We start from the raw sequence: 19,881 nt of genomic DNA, 5'->3' as shown, positions 1-19,881 counted from the left end.
TCACTATCAGCTGAAGAATTTTTTAAATATTTTTATTATCCTTGAATCGACTTTCTATCACTATATGGATAGATTTTTCACTTGTATTCATTAAACATCGTTTTTTATTTTTAACAAGTAGAATTTTCGCAATGATTTCTTGAATATTTAAAAAAATTTAGATTTTCAGAATTAAATGTTATAAATTGCTAATAACAATATTGATTATATCGACATTAAATATTATAATATAATATAATATAAATATAATATAAATTGCAACACAATATTGACATTAAATTACAATATAATATTAATACAAAAATTTTAAATATAACATTATATTTAAATTTTTCAATTATTTCATATTAATTCTATTATATATGAACTTCGAAATACATTAATTTTACAATTTCATCAATCTTTATCTTTTGTTGCATTAATTTTTATAAAAATTATAAATACAATATATATACATATATATTTTTATATATGTATTTAGATATATATAATATATATATATATTACAAATTCATTCTGTATATATGTAAAGATCATTAAATAAAGATTATATTCATGAATAAAAATAGATGAAATTTATAGAATTAAACAAAATAATGTGGTTTTTTGACTATGATGCCATATTCTGCGACTGCGGGAGTTAAATCTTCCATGGTAAGAGTATAACGTCGATCTTTTCCTTTTGTTTTTGTATTTTGATTGGCTCCACGAGTTTTGCAATGTTGTAAAGCATCATTTGCGATTTCAGATATAAATTTTTGTGCAGCTAATGAAACCAATCTTACTCTAAAATCATAATATATATAATTAAAACAATTAAAATTTTATTTATAAATTAGTCAACTCTTTATAGATGTCTTACATTCTGGGATCTGTTGTATTAAAACCTGCTGTATGTAAATAATGTTCACTTATAGCATCTGGTACCTATCAAAAGAATCATTTGATATATGTTTAACAGTAAATAAAACTATAATTATAATGTTGTATATATGCCTACCGTTGGTGTATAATCTTCAAGTTGTAGCAAAAAATCCGAAAGAGGTTGTCCAGCAGTTTTTGTTTCTTCATTTGTATACATAGATGGAGTATCTCCTCCAAAATCTTCTGTCATTTTAATTTAGCGCTTTTTGCATAATATTAAAATATTATATAAAATGATATGAAATAAATAATTGAAAGTTAATTTTTTAGATTTCAAAATAAGTAATATATATATTACAAATTCTAATTTTTAACAATGATTAAGTTTCTTATAATAAATTTAATTTTGGAGCACCAAAAGTTATTAATTTTTTTTTATACTTTTTAATTTTTTTGATAAACTGAATTCAAAAATATTAAATGTAATTTATAGGTTAGGTTATTAGAACGCCATGTTAGTTTGTATTCAATTCAATGATTGGAGTCACTGTCATACGAGTAACGATCATTTAAGCGCGATAAGTTAAATTTGGAGACTTAGATATATTATACATGTTTTGTTTTTCTAATTAATCCAAATAATGTATAATAATATTAAAACAATTGTTTGTTTAATATGAATCGATTCAATATTAGAACAAAAATAACTTACCAAAATAATAATCCGCTAATATTGCTGGACGCCTATCCTTGCGGCCAAGGAAAAAATCTACCTTAAACAACTCAGTACTTTGAAGATATGGACCTAAATGATCGTTACCTATATGCAGATAGTGTCTCTTCATTGGACGAATTATGAATATAAATCAATATAGTATCTTAATAATCTATCAAAGATATTTAAAAAATATTAACTTAATGTACAAATAAATTTTTTAAATCAGTGAATTTTAAATTCTAAATAATATTTTTTGATTTTATTTATCAAAAATTGTTAGGAAATATAAAAAAAGCATAAAAATTTTAATGCTCCAAAATAAAATTTAATAAAAAAAAAATATTTCAAGAAATATCATCATTCTCAAATATTATAAAATAATACTATGTAAAAATAAAGATTAAAGTAAAACATAATTCTACCAATCGTATGTATATCTAGAGAATAAATATCAAAGGAGTATATCGTTTAATTATCCGTCTTTCGTTTAAATAAATAGTGAAATTTTTTTTATTAGAATGTTTCTATTTACAAAATAAATATCAATATTCAATATAACATAAATTCCTTATTACTTATGATAGTTTAATACTTCAAAATCTATAAAATTTAATAATATATATTATATATATAGCATATAAATTACATTGATAATGGATTTTTAAATGGTATTGATGGAATCCAAGTATCTGAATTTAATTTTTCATATTTTATCTTGTTTATACACACACTATGTACAATTTGTTCAGCAGTATGAGTTAAACCATAATAATCTACGAATAATCCATCAGGATCAATAAGATATATGATTATAGTATGATCAACCTAGAATATAACCAGAATAAAATGAATATGATATTAAACAATAAAGTTTAAATAATATGTAAAAAAAAATTACTAACAATGTAATCGGAATCTTGATCTTTAGGTCCATTGCTATAGTATACTCTATAAGCTTTACATACTTTAGCAATTTGTTCTTTGGTTCCAGTAAGACCAAGAATTTTGTCCGAAAATTCTTTAATATATTTGCCTACAACTTCTGGTGTATCTCTTTCAGGATCCACAGAAATAAATATAGGTTGAACTTTTATATTATGTTGGTTTTCTGAAAAATAATAATTCAATGTAAAACAATATAAAACAATATATATTTTTTTGAAGTATGTTGTTTATTATACCTAATTTATTGACAATTTCTGTCATTTTTTCAAGTTCATCAGGACATATATCAGGGCAATGTGTAAAGCCAAAATATATTAGAACCCATTGTCCTAAAAAGTCATCTGATTTCCAAATTTTTCCTTGAGAATCAATTAACTCAAATTTTCCACCAATTGCTGCTTTTCCTAATTGACGTCTTCTTTCACGTTCTATTTGTTTATCTTTTATTTCTTGAAGATAATACACATACATTAAAAGAGATGTACCTATTATAGTTGTAACTATTACACTTTTCCATGTAATAAAACTTTTTTTGTCTGATTCTTTTTTATTATTTGAAAACGAATCTATCTCATTGGAGTTAAATGAAGGCGTAATATTTATAGTTCTAATTTGTGAATAACATTGTTTAAAAGATCGTAAATGTTTAAATGATGTCTGTAAATAATTTAATAAAAAATTAAAAAGAATTATTAAATTATTAATTTTATAATTTTAATTTGTTTTATTAATTAATTTCTTAAATCATTAATGTTTCGATAAAATAATTCATAATTCGAATAAAATTATTTAAATAATACTTACAGTTTTAAAAGCTTGACTTGTACATCTTAAGGAAAAAAGATTTATTAAACCAGACATAGTTCTCATTATTACTTCTTTCGATCAATTTGAAATCATGAATTAGGTTATGATTCGGTTATAATTGATTTTACGCGCGCTACTTCAAAATCATTCAAATCTTATTATAAACCTTTTTTTTTTTTTTAAATGAAAAATATAGTTAATATATTAAGTGAATAATTATTTTGATCTATTATAGGAATTAATGATAAAATTTACAAGAGAATTATTTAATTAATCTCACTCTTTATTTTATACGAATAAAAATTTATACAATAATTTGTTTTTTATATATTAAATAAAAAATATTAATCACGTTGAAGTAGTATAAAATTTTCTTCTAAATTTATTACAGTGTTTCGAGAACAATATTCCCACCTAAATATAAAATAAAATAAAATATTAATTAAATTTATAATAATGATAAATATTAATTTTAGAAAATTTTTATATACCTATTGCCTTTCCTATCTTCAAGAGTAACTTTATCTATCAACAATATATCCGTATTAATAGTTTTAACTGGATCTTCATTTTTTTCATTTTTATCCTTTTGATACCAAATACGTGCTTTTATTGTAGATCGATCTTTTAATAAAGATTGAAATTTTGCTGCAGCAATATTATAAAAGGTCATCCCTTTATTTTTTCGAGTCAATATCCTTAAATGCATAATATTTTTTAAAAATTATTCATATATGTATGTAATAGAATTTCCAAATACATCGATAATAATAAATTTTATTATTATCACTTGTGTTATTATTAAAAAATTATATTATTATTATATCTTACGGATATCGAAATCTGAAATTTATTGTTGAATTTTGTTCCATAATTTTTAAAAATAATACTCCTGATGTCTTCAATGTCTCTTCTGAAGTTGTTACTGATGCTCTTACAGGTTCACCTAATAAGATAAAAGAAAATAAAAATTGATAACTTTTGATAACTTTTTATAAATTAACTGTACCACAAAATGGTTCTTCTTCTCTCATGGGTAAATAATAAATTCCTAAAGGACCATGATCGGCTCGATAACCCATTTCTTGCGTCCATAATGTGGATTCCATAGGAAAACACATCCCATTCATATATGACATTCTTCCTTGGGAACAAGGCCAGGCGATAAATTTACAAGATTCATTTGTTGTACGTACACTTTCTAAAAAGTATGTCCAAGCTCTTAAGTGACTACAAGCGATCTCTTTAGTTAACATATCTTCTGAAAGATGTTATTATTTTTCTATGATTATATGTAAATATTTTAAATATTATTAACTTTTCTGCCAAATAATAAATAAAATAACAAATACCTCTTAAATGACTAACAACAACAGAATTTTTCACATCATTACAACCAGGTTGTTCTCTACCACCATTTGGAAAAAAATCAATGTGACCAATTGGTTTTAGAAGTCCAAATCCATCTGCAAAGTCTTCGGATCCATCTGTATGAATCACGTCTACTAACTGAGCATCGGTAGCATCCAATTTCCTCGACTTTTCTCTTAACAAGTGATTTCTGAAAAATGGTGATGCAGGATCTAGGCCAGTTATACGACCTAAGAGAAGATTTTTCTTTTTAAGAATCTCCGAGGCACAACCGGCCACATGAGCTCCGAGACTGAAACCAATTATGTGAACATCTTCGACCAGAGTACCCAAATTGATAATGTCTAGAAGGATCAGACCTAATTGTCGTCCTACAAGTTCCGTATTCGCAACTGCCACCGAATAAGTCGTTCCAGCTCCTCTTGTCCAATCAAGTACTAAAACGTTTGTATCTTCCTGATAAATATACCATTATATATATATAAATTTAATAAACAAAGCATTTATATTGATAAAACATGCATTAATTACAATGTCTAAAAATGCTTGCACCAAGAGAATCGCACCGACATCGCTACCACTTCCTTTGTAACCGTGTATTATAACTTTTAGAGATTTTGTGGAATTAAATTCCGGTTGGAGCGTAGATGTAGAATCGTCATCATAGTGAAGATTTTTAGGTGATTCTCGAGTTGAACGAGTATACAATAGAAATCTTGTTTGAATTACTTTGGGATGTTCTGGTGGTCTTTTCAATCTTAAATGAGGCGGTGGATCCGCAAAGCAGCCAACTAAATCTAAAATTTTTCATATAATTTATATTTTTTATTCGATATAAAATTAATATTTGCCTCGTGTATTATAATTATACCATAACAAATTTTAGGTTTAAGATTTTCACGACCAACTCTTATTCGGCGCAGCATTGCTCGATTTCTTTCGGCAAGTTTTACTGCAAAAAAAAAAAATGAAAAAGAAAATGAAAAGTGAAAGAAGAAGAAATTAGAAATTAAAAATTTACTTACTGGCATGTTTAACTTCTATAATCCAAAAAATAGTCAATCCAAAAATTAAGATCAAGCGTTTTAACAAGACGAGTTGCATCTTTCATTTGATTTCTACGAATGTTCGTTGCGTCCGAGGGAAACTATTAGTCTTTTACTTTTTTTCTTCTTCCTCCTACCTTTCCGCTACCTCTTTTCTTTCTGCCAGCGTTTCTTCCGATTTCTAGCGTTTCCTTTTACGAATCGAGAAACGTTTTCCAGTTTGTTATTATAGCAGAAGAACTATCTTTTTATGCAATCGATTTTCCAGTAGCGAGCACGCGATTGACCACTTTCTATTTGTTAGATTTGACATGTCGCTGTACAAATTGCTTATAAAATTAGCAAATGATAGTATCATTCGTAAATGTTGGTTTATTAGTAATTGATCCATTTTAATGGCAATGCGAATCACTTAATCGACAGTAAAATATTTTTAATTTAAAATATGAAAATACGATAAATAATAGACATGAATGAAATTGAAAAAAAAATGTACACATTGATTATAACTCGTTGAACCAAATACTCGATTCATAATACTTTCCCTCGATCTCAACGACCTCCTTTACCACCTAATATGACGTAACATTTGCAACTTCTCGCATGTATATGACCATTCTCTGTACATATTTTACTTTCACATTCTATGCTATTTTAACAAGATATTTGCGAAAAATAAAATAGAAGATCAAAGTTTTCAATTTGTTGTTACAAATCTATCATTATCTATCATGAAATTTTTATAATATCGTGTACCAGCTCATAGTAAATACTATTCAGGAGTAGCCCAAGTTGAAGTTGAAATTTTAAAATAAAACATGACACATTTAGATACTAGAAAGTCACAAACATTTTTTTTTAAAAGATCTGGTAAACCGGACGGACCAGTTCCACGATTGCACAAAAAAGAAACAAAGTAACAACAAAGATTTGGTTGATTTCTTCTAATTAAATAAAAATTATATCAATACTATTGTTCGATAATTTCCCTTAATCTTGAATTTTTAAAGATTAATTTTAATAAAAATGAAATGATGCTTACTATTCTATTATGACCTTTATTCTGAATTCTTTATTGTATATAATTAGTCATTTTCTATTATTGTAATAATTAATTTTTTTCAAGTCTTTAGAAATGACTAAATCTTCTTTGTTCTAAATCCTTTATCATACAAACATTTTTTAAATCTTCAATAATTATTATAATCTATAAATATAAGATAACAAATTGTCTCTCACAAATCATATTTTTATCTGATAAATATCTTATTTTAAAAATCTTACCTGTTTGTAATTTATATTGTTTTACGTGATTTATCGAGTTTGTTTTTAAATAATATAAGTAATAATATGACGTTAAGTGATAATCACAGTTAATCTCGGTTAAATTGTTTACATTATGTATTATTTTTATAAGATTGATTTAAAAATTGAAAAAAATACAGAATTGATATGCATTATATTTCGTAAAATTGATATATATATATATATATATTATTTATGCACATACAGATATGAAATTTATAGATATAATATAGATTGTCTTTAATCGATATCTGATGTGATAAGTAATAATTGATATAATTTAATTGATGTACATTGATGTACACATGTATCACAAATACACAAATACATCTTTAAAGAATTTATTATATAAAAGACTATTTCAGCTATTGAAGCCATTTCAGTTATTAAAAATATTTTAAAAAGGTATCATTCATGAAGATGCTGAAAATATCTTATATTCTATTTTGCATATTGCCGTTGATCTTGGCAATACCATTTACGGAACAGGAAAATGAATTAAATGAAAATCTTTATTCAATATTTGACAAAGTGTTAAGTCCTGTAAGTAAATTTTATTAAAAATTATTGTAATCTTGTAATTATTTCTATAAATCTATGAATCGTGAAATAAAACATGATTGGGGTAACTAAACTCGATTATCTTAAGCTCAAAATATTTTCAAATATTACAGAAAAATATGCTACAATTGCATCAAAATGTATATAATTTTATTTATTAATATAATAATAAAGTGACTCACCAGATTTTTAAAAATTTTATATTATAAACATTTGATCTCTATACCATTTCAAATAAATTAATTAAATATCATGGTATAAAGATTAGGATGATTTAGTCATGATGAAATAAACATAGATATTTTTGCAGGACGAATTAATACGCAAGGAGGGTTACACTGCTGAAACTCATCAAATCGTGACGGAGGATCGATATATTTTAGATGTGCACAGGATCTCAGAATCCCCAAAAAGTTCGACTAAAAACAAACCAGCAGTATTACTTGTTCATGGAGTGTTTGATTGTTCAGCTACTTGGCTTATACCTGGACCAGGAAAGGGTTTAGGTATTGACAAGTTAATATTCTATCTATAAAATAAACATTTTTTAAATATAATTATTTATCTTCTTATATAAAAATTTCTTTTTTTTTTTTTTAGAAAATGATCAATTTCTTTCGGAAAGATTTAATTCATTTTTTTTCTTTTTTTAAGAAATGAAAAAATATGCTGATTTTAGAATATAATTGATTAATATTTGTTCAAATATTTGTTTAGGTTTCTTGTTAGCAGATTTAGGATACGATGTATGGATGATCAATGTACGTGGGAATAGATACGCACGAGAACATTTAGATATGAATATTTTAGATAAAAATTATTGGAATTTCAGGTATAATAAAAACTTTAAAGATTAAGATTTATCTGGAAAAACAATCAAAAACAAATATTATTGATAAATGATAATCGATTAAAAAACAAACTTTTTATAAATATATCATTGTACAAAATAATGTTTGATAACATAACTATTTATGTTTTCATATAGTTGGCATGAAATTGGAGTGTACGATATTCCAGCAACAATTGATTATGTTCTCGAAAAAACTAACAAAGAAAAGATTTTTATCATATCGCACAGTCAAGGTGGTTCGGCTTTCTTTGTAACGGCTAGTGAGCGTCCAGAATATCAAAACAAAATTATCGCTAGTTTTTCTATGGCTCCTGCAGTTTTCATGTCTAGAACAAACAATCCTTTATTTAAAATATTAGCTCCATTTAGTAATGATATCAAGGTATAATTTAAAATTTTTAATAATTTTTAATACAGAAATAAAGAAAAATTAATAAAATTTTTTCATCTCTTTGTTTTTTTTTACAGTATTTAACAAAATTAATAGGCATGTATGAATTTAAACCAACGAATAAACTTATACAGATGCTTGGAAAAAAACTTTGTAAGGAAGGCGAGTTATTGCAACCAATATGTCAAAACATCGTATTCCTGTTTGGTGGCATCGATAAAGAACTTAATATGGTAATCATGTGCATTCAATATAATCATTATTAATTAAAATTAATATTAATATTACCATCAATTAATTAGATATATAATTATTTCATAAAAATCTTTTATATAATGTAAATATAACTTGATTTTAATCTATAGACTCTATTGCCTCTCATTACTCAATATGATCCTGCTGGTTCATCTGTGAATCAATTTGTGCATTTTGCGCAATTAATTCATTCAGGTTAATATTTAAGAATATTATCTTATTAAATTTTTGTTTTTTTTTTTGTATTAAATTATGCTCTTTTTTTTTTTTAGGTAAATTCCGAAAATACGATTATGGCATTATTGGTAACTTAAAAAAGTATGGTAAGATTCAACCTCCTGATTATGAACTTGCTAAAATTAAAATACCGGTACATTTGTATTATGCAGCCAACGATATGTTTATCAATGTCGAGGTTTGTATATTGATAAGAAAATTTCGTTTTATTCTATTCTAATCTTTTTAATATTTTTTTTTTTTTTTTATTAATATTTTTCTAGGATTTGAATGATTTATATAAGGCATTACCCAATGCTCAGAAATTTTTAGTACCTTCTAATACTTTTGCCCATCTTGATTTTGTATGGGGCAAACATGTAGACGTTTTGGTATACAATCAAATTTTCGCTTTTATGGAACGATACAAAAAAGAACAATTAATTTAATACCTATAATTTATTATTTAAAATGTATATTTTTAAATTGATAAAAATATAAATAATATATGATCACAAATTTAATTATTTTTTTTATCTTATTAGAAAATTTTTCTTTTTAAATCCATTGGATCTCGAAGCGCTTTTAAATAAATTGAATTATTCAAATATGATTTGATATTCAAATCATATTAAAAATATTAAAAATATCGAAATAAATTAAAAATATATATTTTTTTATTATTGAATAATAAAAACAAAAAATTGATTTTTTTCATAAATTTTGGTTTAATCAAAATATTTTTTATTTTATTAAAATATTTCTTTAATATTTTATTTATTTATCCTTTTAAATCTAAAATATCAACTTTTGTAGATTATATTTAAAAACAAAAATCTTTTTAATTTTACAAATATTTGACAAATATAATTTAACATTTCATCAGCATTTTTATATAAATAAATAAGAAATACATATTTATGAAAAAATAATTTTTCAATAATTTTTATTTAATGATTTAATTAAGAATTATTCATTTATCAATTTGCATATAGAGGATATATAAATCATTTAAAAATCAGTATTAAAAATATTTACAATTTTAATAACATATGTACTTTTTTCTTTTTTTAAGGTTTTGAAATGATTAATAATGGTAAAAAAAATTTCATTTCTTCGATAATTTAAATAAATTATTAATATAACTTTGTACAATGCAAGAAGAAATTGATCCCTATTATATATATATTGTGTGTGTATATATATATACACATACACACACAATATTCTTTAAAATAATTATTCTTGAATTGCCATTATGAGAAGTATATTAGCCATATCCCAGATATCATCAACTTTTATATCTATTAATTCTGATAATTTTGAAGCTATAACTTTTGCTGTCCCATTATCTACACATGAAATAAATGTTCCACAAAGAACAACAGAAGCTCCAAGAAGTAATATATTTGATTCTAATGTCATAAGACTTCTTTTTTCTTGTTCAGTTCTTGCAATATGCCCTTGGATTAAGCATTGCAAATGAGAATAAAACTTCTCCCTCTATAATTATGTCTCTATTATTAATTATTTTAATATTATTTCCATGTTATATTCTGAAAATTTTCATTAATAAAATTCAAACCTGGAGATAAACTAAATCCAATAAATTTATAGTAAGCTCTTGCATATTTGGATTTTCTTTCAATCCTGTTGCAGCTAAAAGAACTTCTATGCAATTTAAAGGTGTACAAAATGGCATTCTAAATCCAACAGTTTTAAATACTTTATATTCTGATGAAAAAATTATATTGTGTGTATATTTAGATTTTTTATCTATACACCTTAAAATACTAAGTACCTGTATCATAAAAAAGATTAAAATACTGCTATCAATGAATTTACAATAAAATTATGTATATATACTTGCGATATTTTTAAGGTATTAAAATGTGAGTCCATTTTATTTGCTAATTGCAAACAAGACATAAGATATAATTTTGATTGACTTGATATCTTTTTACAAATTTGAGACCAAGAATTTTCTGTTTGGTCAGTATTTCTATAGATTTCCCAAAAATAATTACATATAAATTTATCATATAAATGAATGGTAATATATTTAGTATTTGGTCCCAAATCAAGATGTTCTGTTATTTTAAATATTGCTTTAATAATTGGAAGTGGAATAGCTAAAATTAATATTTAATAAATAGAACTTTTTCATGATGTATATGTATATGTGTGTTTCTTGAGAAACATATTGAGAAACAAAGTTGTAAATAAAAACAAACCTAATATCAGCAAAGAGATACAGTTTTGAATGTAACAATTACCTATAAATGGCATGTAAAATTCGTCTTTAGCTTTAATAAGATTTTCTTGCTGTTTAACGTATGATTTAAGTCCCTCTAGCCAATCATCAATTAAAGGTTCTGTATTAAATAGACATTTATTTCAACAAGAAAATTTAGATTCATTTCTTTGAATATTAAACATTTATATTTGCCTATCAACATCTTGATTGATATAAATTTATACTAATTACCAATATAAGCAGTGTCCAAATCCATTTTTTTTAAACGAATTATTTCGTTATGCTATTGCACAACCTACTTTAAATGAAAATTGAGATGATAATAAATCCAGTGGATAACAATATCCGAATTCTCATTTTAATATAAGCAATTAAGTTACTAGAAGTTACTAGTTATAGCTTATTATAGTCTCCCGCGATTTTATGAAATATTTGCTAGTAACATTTTTTGTAATAAATATTTTATTATAATATTCAATTAAAATATGGTAAAATAATTATAATTCACTGCAATCATGAAATTGAGCAAAATAATAAAAATTTGTAATACAATTAAATTAATTACTGACTTTTTATTTTTCTATATAATTAAGACATAAAGTTAAAATTCTTAAATTCTTATTCTTTAATTTAATTTTTTTATAATTATATATAGTATTTTAATACTAATATTAAATATTAATATTGTCATTTAATTAAATTTCATAGTTTACATAATATTAATTTTTAAATTATATAATATATATATATATATATATATATGCATGAAGTTAATTAAAAAGATCAAATACATCACGTATAGTTTACAATAAATTAAAAGCATACTTCCAAATTGAAATTAAAATTTATTTATAATATTAAAAGAAAATGTGCATATAATTTTAATAAAATATATTTTTTAAAACTCATATATATATATATATATATATAAATTTTATTTAATGTATATATGTACATTTTAATACTTTAATTAATAGATTTTATTCTACACTCATATTTTTATTCTGATGTTGTAACTGTGTTACTAATAAAGGTTCATATGTCCATTTTGGAAATACTCTTTTATATAAATTCATTAAAATTGTGTCTTGAGATTTTAGTTGACCATTAAATACACATTTCATATGACCATGAGTACCTAAAGATAAAAATAATAAATTATTTGTTTTAAATGAATTAATTTAAATGAATTAAGAAATAATTAAAAATTATTTACCTAATGGTTCTTTTATATGTCCTCTACGACCATATTTTGTTCGTAATTCAACTGGTTTAAACCAATTTATATCTTCTCGATGAAAAAACATGAATCTTATAACTGCTGATCGCTTATGTACCTTGTATGGATGACCACTAAGAACTACTCGTTTTATTACTATTCTATCTGGATTTGCAGATAATACACTTCCAGTTGCAATTAATTCCTATAAAAATCGTGTTTTTATAATATAAAAATAAAAATAATTTATAATCCAATATCAATCTATCTATAATACGTTTATATTCTTACCAATGATTTATTCAATTTTTGAATATAACATAAAACTGGACATGGTGGAAATGTAATTGGAGCATACATGCTTGCTACAACAGTACTTTCTGGTCGAAAATATCGCTCGTACTAAAAAAAAATTTTTATTTATATTTGCTAATAAAATATTTTAAAAATGTATTTTATACGATACATACTTTATGTTTGTTTCCATTAGTATGTTGACTAAATATTGGAGAAGCAGTAAATCTTCTAAATCCACATTGAAATATTAATTTTTCTTTAGATTTTATTGGTTGTGGACTAATATTGGTATGTTTCAATACTACATTTAATACAGACATTTTATGCTCATTCGGTAATAAACTAAATACAATTAATGGATGACTTTCTAAAGCGCAAAAAGTGATAAAAAGATCTTGCCTTACATTTTTAACGTGAATTGTGATATACCAACCAGGCTAAAGGAAAATATTTATATGATTTAAAGTTAATAAATTTATTAAGTTCTTAATTAATTAAAATTATCATAAATTTACCATTGCACCCTCTATTTCTTGAGATTCTTTGTATATACGTTTTCGAGTTCGATCAAAATTTTCAAATTGAAATATTCTAGCATAATCAGCAGGAAGATTTTCTTTCGGATCCCACGGACTTGTTCTAAATGATTCAAGTCCACGATATTTTTGAAATCTTTCTTTTGCTAATATATTTTGAGGTGTATCTATTTCATCAGGAAATTGTGCATCTAATTTTGCATCTGAAAATGAAATAAAGTAATATAAATAGTTAATCGATATTAATAAATAAAATTTTTTTGATTAATTTTTAATATATATATATATATATATATTTGTTAAATGTACGTTTTAATTTTTCCATTGTTTCTTTTTCTTCTGTCATATCAATATTCTGATCGTAACGTTCATCAGGTACTTCAGATATGGTAATAGTTTCAAATTCTTCTTCATCTTCTTCTGCTTCAACTTCACTATCTTGAGATTTTGCTTCATCAATAGACATTTTATCTTCTGATTCATCAGTTGAGTATTCACTCAATTCTTCTATAAAATTACAATTTTATAGAAATTATATACTATGCAATGAAATTTTTTATTTTTAAAAATGTATATATAAAATTTTAAATACCTCCATCTTCATCAGGAATCCAAGCTGCTTGATATTCAGAAGTTCCTTTTGGAACTTTTTTTAAAATTTTTCTTTTTTGATTAGCTTTAGCTTGAGCTAATTCCTCTTCTGTTGGCCAAGTTTGTTCAGCATCCATAGGATCAGGTATATTTTCAGATTCAAGAGACTCCTAAAAAAGTGAACATTTAACAATTAATATTGAAAAATTATATTTTCATTCTGATTTATACTTGTTTTTTTGGATCTGCATGTTCAAGAAATCGAGTAGATGGTTCATCATCCATTGCATTAGAATGTTTTCTTAATTTTTTTTCCATTGGATATGGATCTTCAGAAGCATCTATCTGAGACATTTGAAAGTCTCCAAATTCTGGAATATGTATTAAACTATTAACTGATAATGGTATATTTCTAAGATATCCTGAGATCATAAGAGTTCCAAGCTCTGTAGAATCCTAAATTAAAATCAAATTTAAACATGAATCTGAATATATATAATAATGCAATATATATAAATAAATTATATAAAATACGTACTTCATTACATTTAAATTTTATTTCTTCTGCTAATAAATGTGCTCTTTTATTTCGATAAGATATAGTTCTTTGTTTTTGAGTACCAACACGTCGTAAAACATTAAAAGCATCAGTAGGTGTATCTAATTGAAAAACTTTTTCTTCTGGAAGCCATTTAGAAATTTCAAGTTGAACATGATTTTTAAAATCTTGACGTTTCTACAATAAAATTTATGAAATAAATAATGTATATTTGTTAAAAATATAAAAATAAATGATGGAAATATAATACCTTTACGTGAAGATTTTCAATATTTGTAAGTGCTATTACAGAGGTACTTAAACCTTGAGCAATACAAGCCATAATAATTTCTTTTCCCCAATTATCAAGAATTTCAATTCTAGGATTATTGTCACACTGATTTATAACAGATGCAACAAAAAGAACAGTTGTAGATATTTTTGCTATATCTAATGTAGCAAACAAATTACCAATAGGTGGAACAACAAAAGAAAAACGTTGTTTAAACCTAGGTATACTGTTATAAAAGATTAATTTCAATTAATAATTCATTAGTATATAATATATCAATATCATTTATATTTTTATTATAATAATAATAATATAGTATTATACCTTAAATGTATTGTTCCACATGGACTATTAGTTACATTTGCAGACTCATCTGCTTTTGTTATTATTGATAATATATTATCAATATTTAAATCTTCTTGTAATGGAATAATACATACAAGAATAGGTGCACTATGTAATCCACTTAAATTTCTTTTTTGTTGCAATACTTCTTCTCTCTTTTTCTTTCTAATTTGTGAAGATTGATGTCTTCGGGCTTCTTTTCCAAGATTTTTAGTAACATGTTTTGATAAAATTTTTACTCCAATTTTTCCTATAATAAATATAATAAATTAAAAAATATAAATATTATAATATTTATAGATAGATAAATTAGATATATTATAAAGAGTTTTACCTTTAACCTCACTATTAATTGAACCTTTACTACGATGTCTACCAGTTTTGTGTGATTTATTAATTTGCTTAAATGCACCAGGTCGATGTACTTCTTGTTTTGTAATGCCCATTTTATTTCAAAATATATATTTTTTTAAATATAATTATAATAATTATAATTATAATTTTTATGATGAATCAAACATCCTTCATAAGCATGTGTATTTCTGAATACTTTCTTAGAAATATAGGAACATTTAATATAATAAAAATTTTTCTCAAAATATAGTTATTTTATTCAATAAATCAACATTGCTTCCTTATATTCAATAATCGATATTTATTTATTTGGAATTAATTAAATGAAATATATTTTTAATTTAAATAAAGTATATTATTTATAATTTAAAAATAGTATTTTAATTTTACAATTTTATAATTATACAATAATATTTTTTAATTTTATATTTGAGTGCCTTACAATTTTTCAAGTTGGCTATATTTAAATATTCGTTAGTAATATTTGGGTAATAAATAAAAAAGTTAGGTTATAACTCACGTGTTCATTTTGAAACAATTTGAGCACTTTTTAATTTATAATTACAATTTTTTTTATTTAAATGTAATAATGTTATATCAAAAAATGTAAAAATTAATGATTTACATTCATTTTATAATATAAATTTAGCTTATAGCTTATATATAATTATATTTAGCTTAATAAAAACATTAACTTTTTTTATTAACAATTGTTGTACAAAATATATTAAAATGGGACGAAAAGCAAAATTTGATGAAACAAATGTTTCAAGTGGTCGTGGAAGAAAAGCAAAAAAACAAGGAGATCCAATATTTCCAAAAGGAGTATTAGGTATGGAAAATTATAAATTTATTAATATATACTAGTCAATTACAAATGCATTTATTATTCTATCTAAAAACAAAAAAAAAGAAAATATATTATACAATTATTATCTTTAGTGAAAGAAGAACAAAAATTAAGTCATAGACAAAAGCAACGTGCAAGAAAAAGATTATTAAAAAAACAAAATATAAAAGAAAAATTAAAGGAATTACAAAAAAAGAAAAATGAGAAACTAAAAAACATTATTGATGAAAATGTAAGTTTTTTTCTCTTTTAGTATTTAAGGATTTTATGCAATATATATTTATATAATATTATTAAACTTATTATATATCTTTTTATTATATTTTTTATTAGAATATCAAAAATAACACACAACAATTAATAAAAATAAAAAAAAAGAAATCTTTTAAAGATAAACTGTTTACAAATGGCAATTCAAATGATAAAGATGATCAAATGCAATTTAATAATGAAAATATAAAGCAATTAGAAATAAAAAAAAAGAAATCTCTTAAAAAAGAGTTACTTATAAATGGTAATTCAAATAAAGAAGATAATCAAATGCAGTTTGACAATGATAACATAAAACAATTAAAAAATATTAAAAAAAAGAAATCTCTTAAGAAAAAACTACTTACAAATAACAATTTAAATGATGAAGATGATCAAATGCAGTTTGATCATGATAACATAAAACAATTAAAGAAAATAAAGAAAAAAAAATCTTTTAAAAAAGAAATGCTTACAAATGATAATTCAAATAATGAAGATGATCAAATACAATTTGATAATGATAATATATCTAATAATGAAGAAATATTGAAAGATAAAAAAGATAAATCTACAAAAAAAAAATTACTTGATAGTGATACAGAAGATGAATATGATGCTATTGAAAATTATAAAGAAGATGATGAAGATGATGATAGTGATCAAAATGAAGAAGAGAATATTGATAGTTATAATGATGATGATGATGATGATGATGATGATGATGATGATGATGATGATGATGATGATGATGATGATGATTTACTTCCTATTGAGAAGGCAAATAAAAAATTAAAAAAGAAACAAGAAAAAGAACAGTAAGTATTAAAATTTTTTTAAATATCTAATATTTAAATTTTAATTTATTTTTTTTTTAATAGAAAATTGGCAGAACAAGAGATGTATGATATGACCTTACAACAATGTGTCTTTACTTTTCCTTCTGAAGAAGAACTTGCAGATATAACTAATCTAAAAGATGTGCAACAACGTATAAAAGATATTGTTATGATATTATCTGATTTTAAAAGATTACGTGATATAAACAGGTATATCTGTAATAGAATTGAAAAATTTTATGAAAATTTTGTTTTATAAAAAAATTTTAAGAAATTTTAAATATATTTTTCATTTTTCTTTTTAAGATCACGTTCTGAATATATGAATCTTCTTAGACGAGATTTATGTACATACTACAGTTATAACAATTTCTTAATGGAGAAATTGATGCAAATATTTTCATTAGATGAATTATTAGAATTTTTGGAAGCAAGTGAAGTTCAAAGACCAATGACGATACGAACAAATATATTGAAAACGCGTCGTCGTGATTTAGCCGAAGTATTTATTTAATAAAATATGTAATAAGTATTTTAAGTATCCTTTAATCTATTACAATATTAAAATTTCAGGCTTTGATTAATAGAGGAGTCAATTTAGATCCCATTGGTAAATGGACAAAAGTTGGATTAGTAGTCTATTCATCGCAAGTTCCTATGGGTGCAACACCAGAATACCTAGCAGGACATTATATTCTTCAAGGTGCATCTAGTTTTTTACCTGTTATGGCTTTAGATCCTAAAGAAAATGAAAAGATTCTTGATATGTGTGCTGCACCAGGAGGAAAATCATCACACATAGCAGCACTTATGAAGAATACAGGTGTACTTTTTTCAAATGATGTAAACGAAGAAAGGATAAAAGCAGTTGTTGGCAATTTTCACAGACTTGGTATTACAAATTCTGTAGTTTGCACTTACGATGGACGAAAATTACCCTCAGTAAGCATCAATTATGTATAAATTATAAATAACTCATACATTAAAAATATATGATAGCATATTGATTAAAATATATAATTTTCAGGTAATTAAAAATTTTGATAGAGTATTATTGGATGCACCTTGTACTGGTACTGGTGTTGTTTCAAAAGATCCAAGTGTTAAAACAAATAAAGACGAAATTGATATACAACGTTGTTGTACATTACAAAGAGAATTACTTTTAGCAGCTATAGATTGTGCTAATGCACGTTCGGAATCTGGTGGAATTATTGTTTATTCAACATGTTCAATTCTTCCAGAAGAAAACGAATGGGTTATCGATTATGCACTTAAAAAACGTGATGTTAAATTAATATCAACTGGATTAGAATTTGGTGCTGAAGGCTTTACAAGTTATAGACAATTTAGATTTCATCCTTCATTAAAATTAACTAAACGATTTTATCCTCATTTACATAATATGGATGGATTTTTTGTAGCAAAATTAAAAAAATTCTCTAATATTATTCACAAAACTAAAAATAAAGAAGATGAATTTCTTGATTAATAATAATAGATTATTATTATTATACAAATAATAATTATTTTTATAATAGTTGTAATAAAAGAATGTTTAAACATATATTGAAAATATATAATTTATATATAAAGTCGATTTTATATTAAAATTTATATATAAATTACTTCTATGATTAAATTATATCTCTTAAATTATATTGTTTATACATTGTTTATACATTATGTTTATACATATGTTTATACATTCATTAAAAAAATAAATATTTAAAAATCATAAAATAATAATTGACTATTCATATGTGATAAAGATATGAGACTTTTTCATTATAAAAAGAAATATAAAATATATATATGTAAAATTTATAATATACAAATCATAATAAAATTGATATATAATTATAAATAATCATAATAAAATTGATATATAATTATAGTGTTTCATGCAATCGAATTAAATTATAACCTTCAAATATATAAAAATATAAAGAATAGAAAAAAAAAAATATTCAATACAATTAAATATTTTAGCATGCATGTGTGTTGCTAAAAATAAAAAATAAAAATGTTTCAAAGATTTGGTTTTCTTTATTTTCTTAAATCTTTAATTCTAAAAAAATTAAAAATCAGCATTAGAAATTAAGAATTTAGATTTTTCAATATTATAATTTGGTAATTGGTTTTACTTGTTCAAGTTCAACTTTAGATAGTACTTCTATTC

The 19,881-nt window shown here is 23.3% G+C and overlaps 7 protein-coding genes across 13 annotated transcripts; 2 read left to right on the top strand and 5 right to left on the bottom strand.

The window, feature by feature from the left end:
• Nucleotides 1–16: 16 nt before the first annotated feature.
• On the bottom strand, nt 17–1,726 carry LOC107996396 (transcription initiation factor TFIID subunit 10). Its single transcript, XM_017054421.3, has 4 exons — nt 1,577–1,726; nt 1,001–1,126; nt 863–927; nt 17–786 (listed from the first exon to the last, which is right to left on the bottom strand). Exons 2-4 carry the CDS (start codon nt 1,112–1,114, stop codon nt 585–587), a joined length of 381 nt encoding a protein of 126 aa, XP_016909910.1. The 5' UTR covers nt 1,115–1,126; nt 1,577–1,726; the 3' UTR covers nt 17–584.
• Nucleotides 1,727–2,063: 337 nt separating this feature from the next.
• Nucleotides 2,064–3,489, bottom strand: LOC107996391 (protein SCO2 homolog, mitochondrial). Its single transcript, XM_017054413.3, has 4 exons — nt 3,332–3,489; nt 2,764–3,184; nt 2,485–2,690; nt 2,064–2,407 (listed from the first exon to the last, which is right to left on the bottom strand). Exons 1-4 carry the CDS (start codon nt 3,395–3,397, stop codon nt 2,225–2,227), a joined length of 876 nt encoding a protein of 291 aa, XP_016909902.1. The 5' UTR covers nt 3,398–3,489; the 3' UTR covers nt 2,064–2,224.
• A 107-nt stretch (nt 3,490–3,596) lies between these two features.
• LOC107996466 (pancreatic triacylglycerol lipase-like) lies at nt 3,597–6,935 on the bottom strand. Of its 6 annotated transcripts, none has more exons than XM_062078691.1 (9): nt 6,794–6,935; nt 5,731–6,068; nt 5,577–5,657; nt 5,237–5,502; nt 4,687–5,161; nt 4,344–4,595; nt 4,166–4,280; nt 3,826–4,032; nt 3,597–3,748 (listed from the first exon to the last, which is right to left on the bottom strand). In XM_062078691.1, the coding sequence occupies exons 2-9, from the start codon at nt 5,807–5,809 to the stop codon at nt 3,679–3,681; spliced, it is 1,545 nt and encodes a 514-aa protein (XP_061934675.1). In that variant the 5' UTR covers nt 5,810–6,068; nt 6,794–6,935; the 3' UTR covers nt 3,597–3,678. The 6 variants fall into 6 exon arrangements, with proteins under 6 accessions (XP_061934675.1, XP_016910009.1, XP_061934676.1 ...); XM_017054520.3 differs by having other exon boundaries at nt 5,731–5,942; nt 6,794–6,934; XM_062078692.1 differs by lacking the exon at nt 6,794–6,935 and adding an exon at nt 6,508–6,699.
• An 18-nt stretch (nt 6,936–6,953) lies between these two features.
• LOC107996467 (lipase 3-like) lies at nt 6,954–9,851 on the top strand. Its single transcript, XM_017054522.3, has 8 exons — nt 6,954–7,599; nt 7,928–8,123; nt 8,335–8,449; nt 8,606–8,852; nt 8,939–9,094; nt 9,227–9,311; nt 9,389–9,531; nt 9,617–9,851. Exons 1-8 carry the CDS (start codon nt 7,471–7,473, stop codon nt 9,779–9,781), a joined length of 1,236 nt encoding a protein of 411 aa, XP_016910011.1. The 5' UTR covers nt 6,954–7,470; the 3' UTR covers nt 9,782–9,851.
• Nucleotides 7,798–11,969, bottom strand: LOC107996468 (uncharacterized). Of its 2 annotated transcripts, none has more exons than XM_017054523.3 (5): nt 11,821–11,969; nt 11,567–11,707; nt 11,199–11,464; nt 10,918–11,133; nt 7,798–10,835 (listed from the first exon to the last, which is right to left on the bottom strand). In XM_017054523.3, exons 1-5 carry the CDS (start codon nt 11,843–11,845, stop codon nt 10,572–10,574), a joined length of 912 nt encoding a protein of 303 aa, XP_016910012.1. In that variant the 5' UTR covers nt 11,846–11,969; the 3' UTR covers nt 7,798–10,571. The 2 variants fall into 2 exon arrangements, with proteins under 2 accessions (XP_016910012.1, XP_016910013.1); XM_017054524.3 differs by having other exon boundaries at nt 11,609–11,707.
• A 496-nt stretch (nt 11,970–12,465) lies between these two features.
• On the bottom strand, nt 12,466–15,967 carry LOC107996465 (pre-rRNA-processing protein TSR1 homolog). The gene is made up of 12 exons (XM_017054518.3): nt 15,742–15,967; nt 15,387–15,657; nt 15,042–15,288; nt 14,771–14,968; nt 14,464–14,688; nt 14,234–14,402; nt 13,951–14,148; nt 13,621–13,844; nt 13,279–13,542; nt 13,100–13,210; nt 12,806–13,013; nt 12,466–12,727 (listed from the first exon to the last, which is right to left on the bottom strand). Exons 1-12 carry the CDS (start codon nt 15,851–15,853, stop codon nt 12,570–12,572), a joined length of 2,385 nt encoding a protein of 794 aa, XP_016910007.1. The 5' UTR covers nt 15,854–15,967; the 3' UTR covers nt 12,466–12,569.
• Nucleotides 15,968–16,242: 275 nt separating this feature from the next.
• Nucleotides 16,243–19,737, top strand: LOC107996469 (uncharacterized). The gene is made up of 7 exons (XM_017054525.3): nt 16,243–16,593; nt 16,704–16,843; nt 16,945–17,678; nt 17,742–17,909; nt 18,006–18,201; nt 18,273–18,641; nt 18,727–19,737. Exons 1-7 carry the CDS (start codon nt 16,494–16,496, stop codon nt 19,189–19,191), a joined length of 2,172 nt encoding a protein of 723 aa, XP_016910014.2. The 5' UTR covers nt 16,243–16,493; the 3' UTR covers nt 19,192–19,737.
• Nucleotides 19,738–19,881: the final 144 nt, after the last annotated feature.

This window comes from Apis cerana, linkage group LG8 (genome assembly GCF_029169275.1).
Source record: "Apis cerana isolate GH-2021 linkage group LG8, AcerK_1.0, whole genome shotgun sequence".
Classification (NCBI taxonomy): domain Eukaryota; kingdom Metazoa; phylum Arthropoda; class Insecta; order Hymenoptera; family Apidae; genus Apis; species Apis cerana.
The sequence above is the reverse complement of the archived record's forward strand: the minus strand, read 5'-3'. Positions and strand labels throughout refer to the sequence as shown.

What these genes read in the sequence shown, in the direction of transcription:
- LOC107996468 (XM_017054523.3), bottom strand. Translation starts at nt 11,845, where the DNA reads ATGGATTTGGACACTGCTTATATTG. An exon ending in TTTGGACACTGCTTATATTG is followed by an intron (nt 11,708 to 11,820) that starts GTAATTAGTATA and finishes TATTTAATACAG; the next exon opens with AACCTTTAATTGATGATTGG. An exon ending in TGGATTTAGTTTATCTCCAG is followed by an intron (nt 10,836 to 10,917) that starts GTTTGAATTTTA and finishes ACATAATTATAG; the next exon opens with AGGGAGAAGTTTTATTCTCA.
- LOC107996466 (XM_062078691.1), bottom strand. Translation starts at nt 5,809, where the DNA reads ATGCAACTCGTCTTGTTAAAACGCTTGATCTTAATTTTTGGATTGACT. An exon ending in TAAACCTAAAATTTGTTATG is followed by an intron (nt 5,503 to 5,576) that starts GTATAATTATAA and finishes GAAAAATTTTAG; the next exon opens with ATTTAGTTGGCTGCTTTGCG. An exon ending in TGTTGTTAGTCATTTAAGAG is followed by an intron (nt 4,596 to 4,686) that starts GTATTTGTTATT and finishes AACATCTTTCAG; the next exon opens with AAGATATGTTAACTAAAGAG.
- LOC107996396 (XM_017054421.3), bottom strand. Translation starts at nt 1,114, where the DNA reads ATGACAGAAGATTTTGGAGGAGATACTCCATCTATGTATACAAATGAA. An exon ending in TTGAAGATTATACACCAACG is followed by an intron (nt 928 to 1,000) that starts GTAGGCATATAT and finishes TTCTTTTGATAG; the next exon opens with GTACCAGATGCTATAAGTGA. An exon ending in AATACAACAGATCCCAGAAT is followed by an intron (nt 787 to 862) that starts GTAAGACATCTA and finishes TTATGATTTTAG; the next exon opens with AGTAAGATTGGTTTCATTAG.
- LOC107996465 (XM_017054518.3), bottom strand. Translation starts at nt 15,853, where the DNA reads ATGGGCATTACAAAACAAGAAGTACATCGACCTGGTGCATTTAAGCAA. An exon ending in TGTGGAACAATACATTTAAG is followed by an intron (nt 15,289 to 15,386) that starts GTATAATACTAT and finishes CTTTTATAACAG; the next exon opens with TATACCTAGGTTTAAACAAC. An exon ending in ACATATAAAAGAACCATTAG is followed by an intron (nt 12,728 to 12,805) that starts GTAAATAATTTT and finishes TTTTATCTTTAG; the next exon opens with GTACTCATGGTCATATGAAA.
- LOC107996467 (XM_017054522.3), top strand. Translation starts at nt 7,471, where the DNA reads ATGAAGATGCTGAAAATATCTTATATTCTATTTTGCATATTGCCGTTG. An exon ending in AAAAATTATTGGAATTTCAG is followed by an intron (nt 8,450 to 8,605) that starts GTATAATAAAAA and finishes GTTTTCATATAG; the next exon opens with TTGGCATGAAATTGGAGTGT. An exon ending in TGCGCAATTAATTCATTCAG is followed by an intron (nt 9,312 to 9,388) that starts GTTAATATTTAA and finishes TTTTTTTTTTAG; the next exon opens with GTAAATTCCGAAAATACGAT.
- LOC107996469 (XM_017054525.3), top strand. Translation starts at nt 16,494, where the DNA reads ATGGGACGAAAAGCAAAATTTGATGAAACAAATGTTTCAAGTGGTCGT. An exon ending in AAAACATTATTGATGAAAAT is followed by an intron (nt 16,844 to 16,944) that starts GTAAGTTTTTTT and finishes ATTTTTTATTAG; the next exon opens with AATATCAAAAATAACACACA. An exon ending in AGATTACGTGATATAAACAG is followed by an intron (nt 17,910 to 18,005) that starts GTATATCTGTAA and finishes TTTCTTTTTAAG; the next exon opens with ATCACGTTCTGAATATATGA.
- LOC107996391 (XM_017054413.3), bottom strand. Translation starts at nt 3,397, where the DNA reads ATGAGAACTATGTCTGGTTTAATAAATCTTTTTTCCTTAAGATGTACA. An exon ending in CAAGTCAAGCTTTTAAAACT is followed by an intron (nt 3,185 to 3,331) that starts GTAAGTATTATT and finishes AATTATTTACAG; the next exon opens with ACATCATTTAAACATTTACG. An exon ending in AGAAATTGTCAATAAATTAG is followed by an intron (nt 2,691 to 2,763) that starts GTATAATAAACA and finishes ATTATTTTTCAG; the next exon opens with AAAACCAACATAATATAAAA.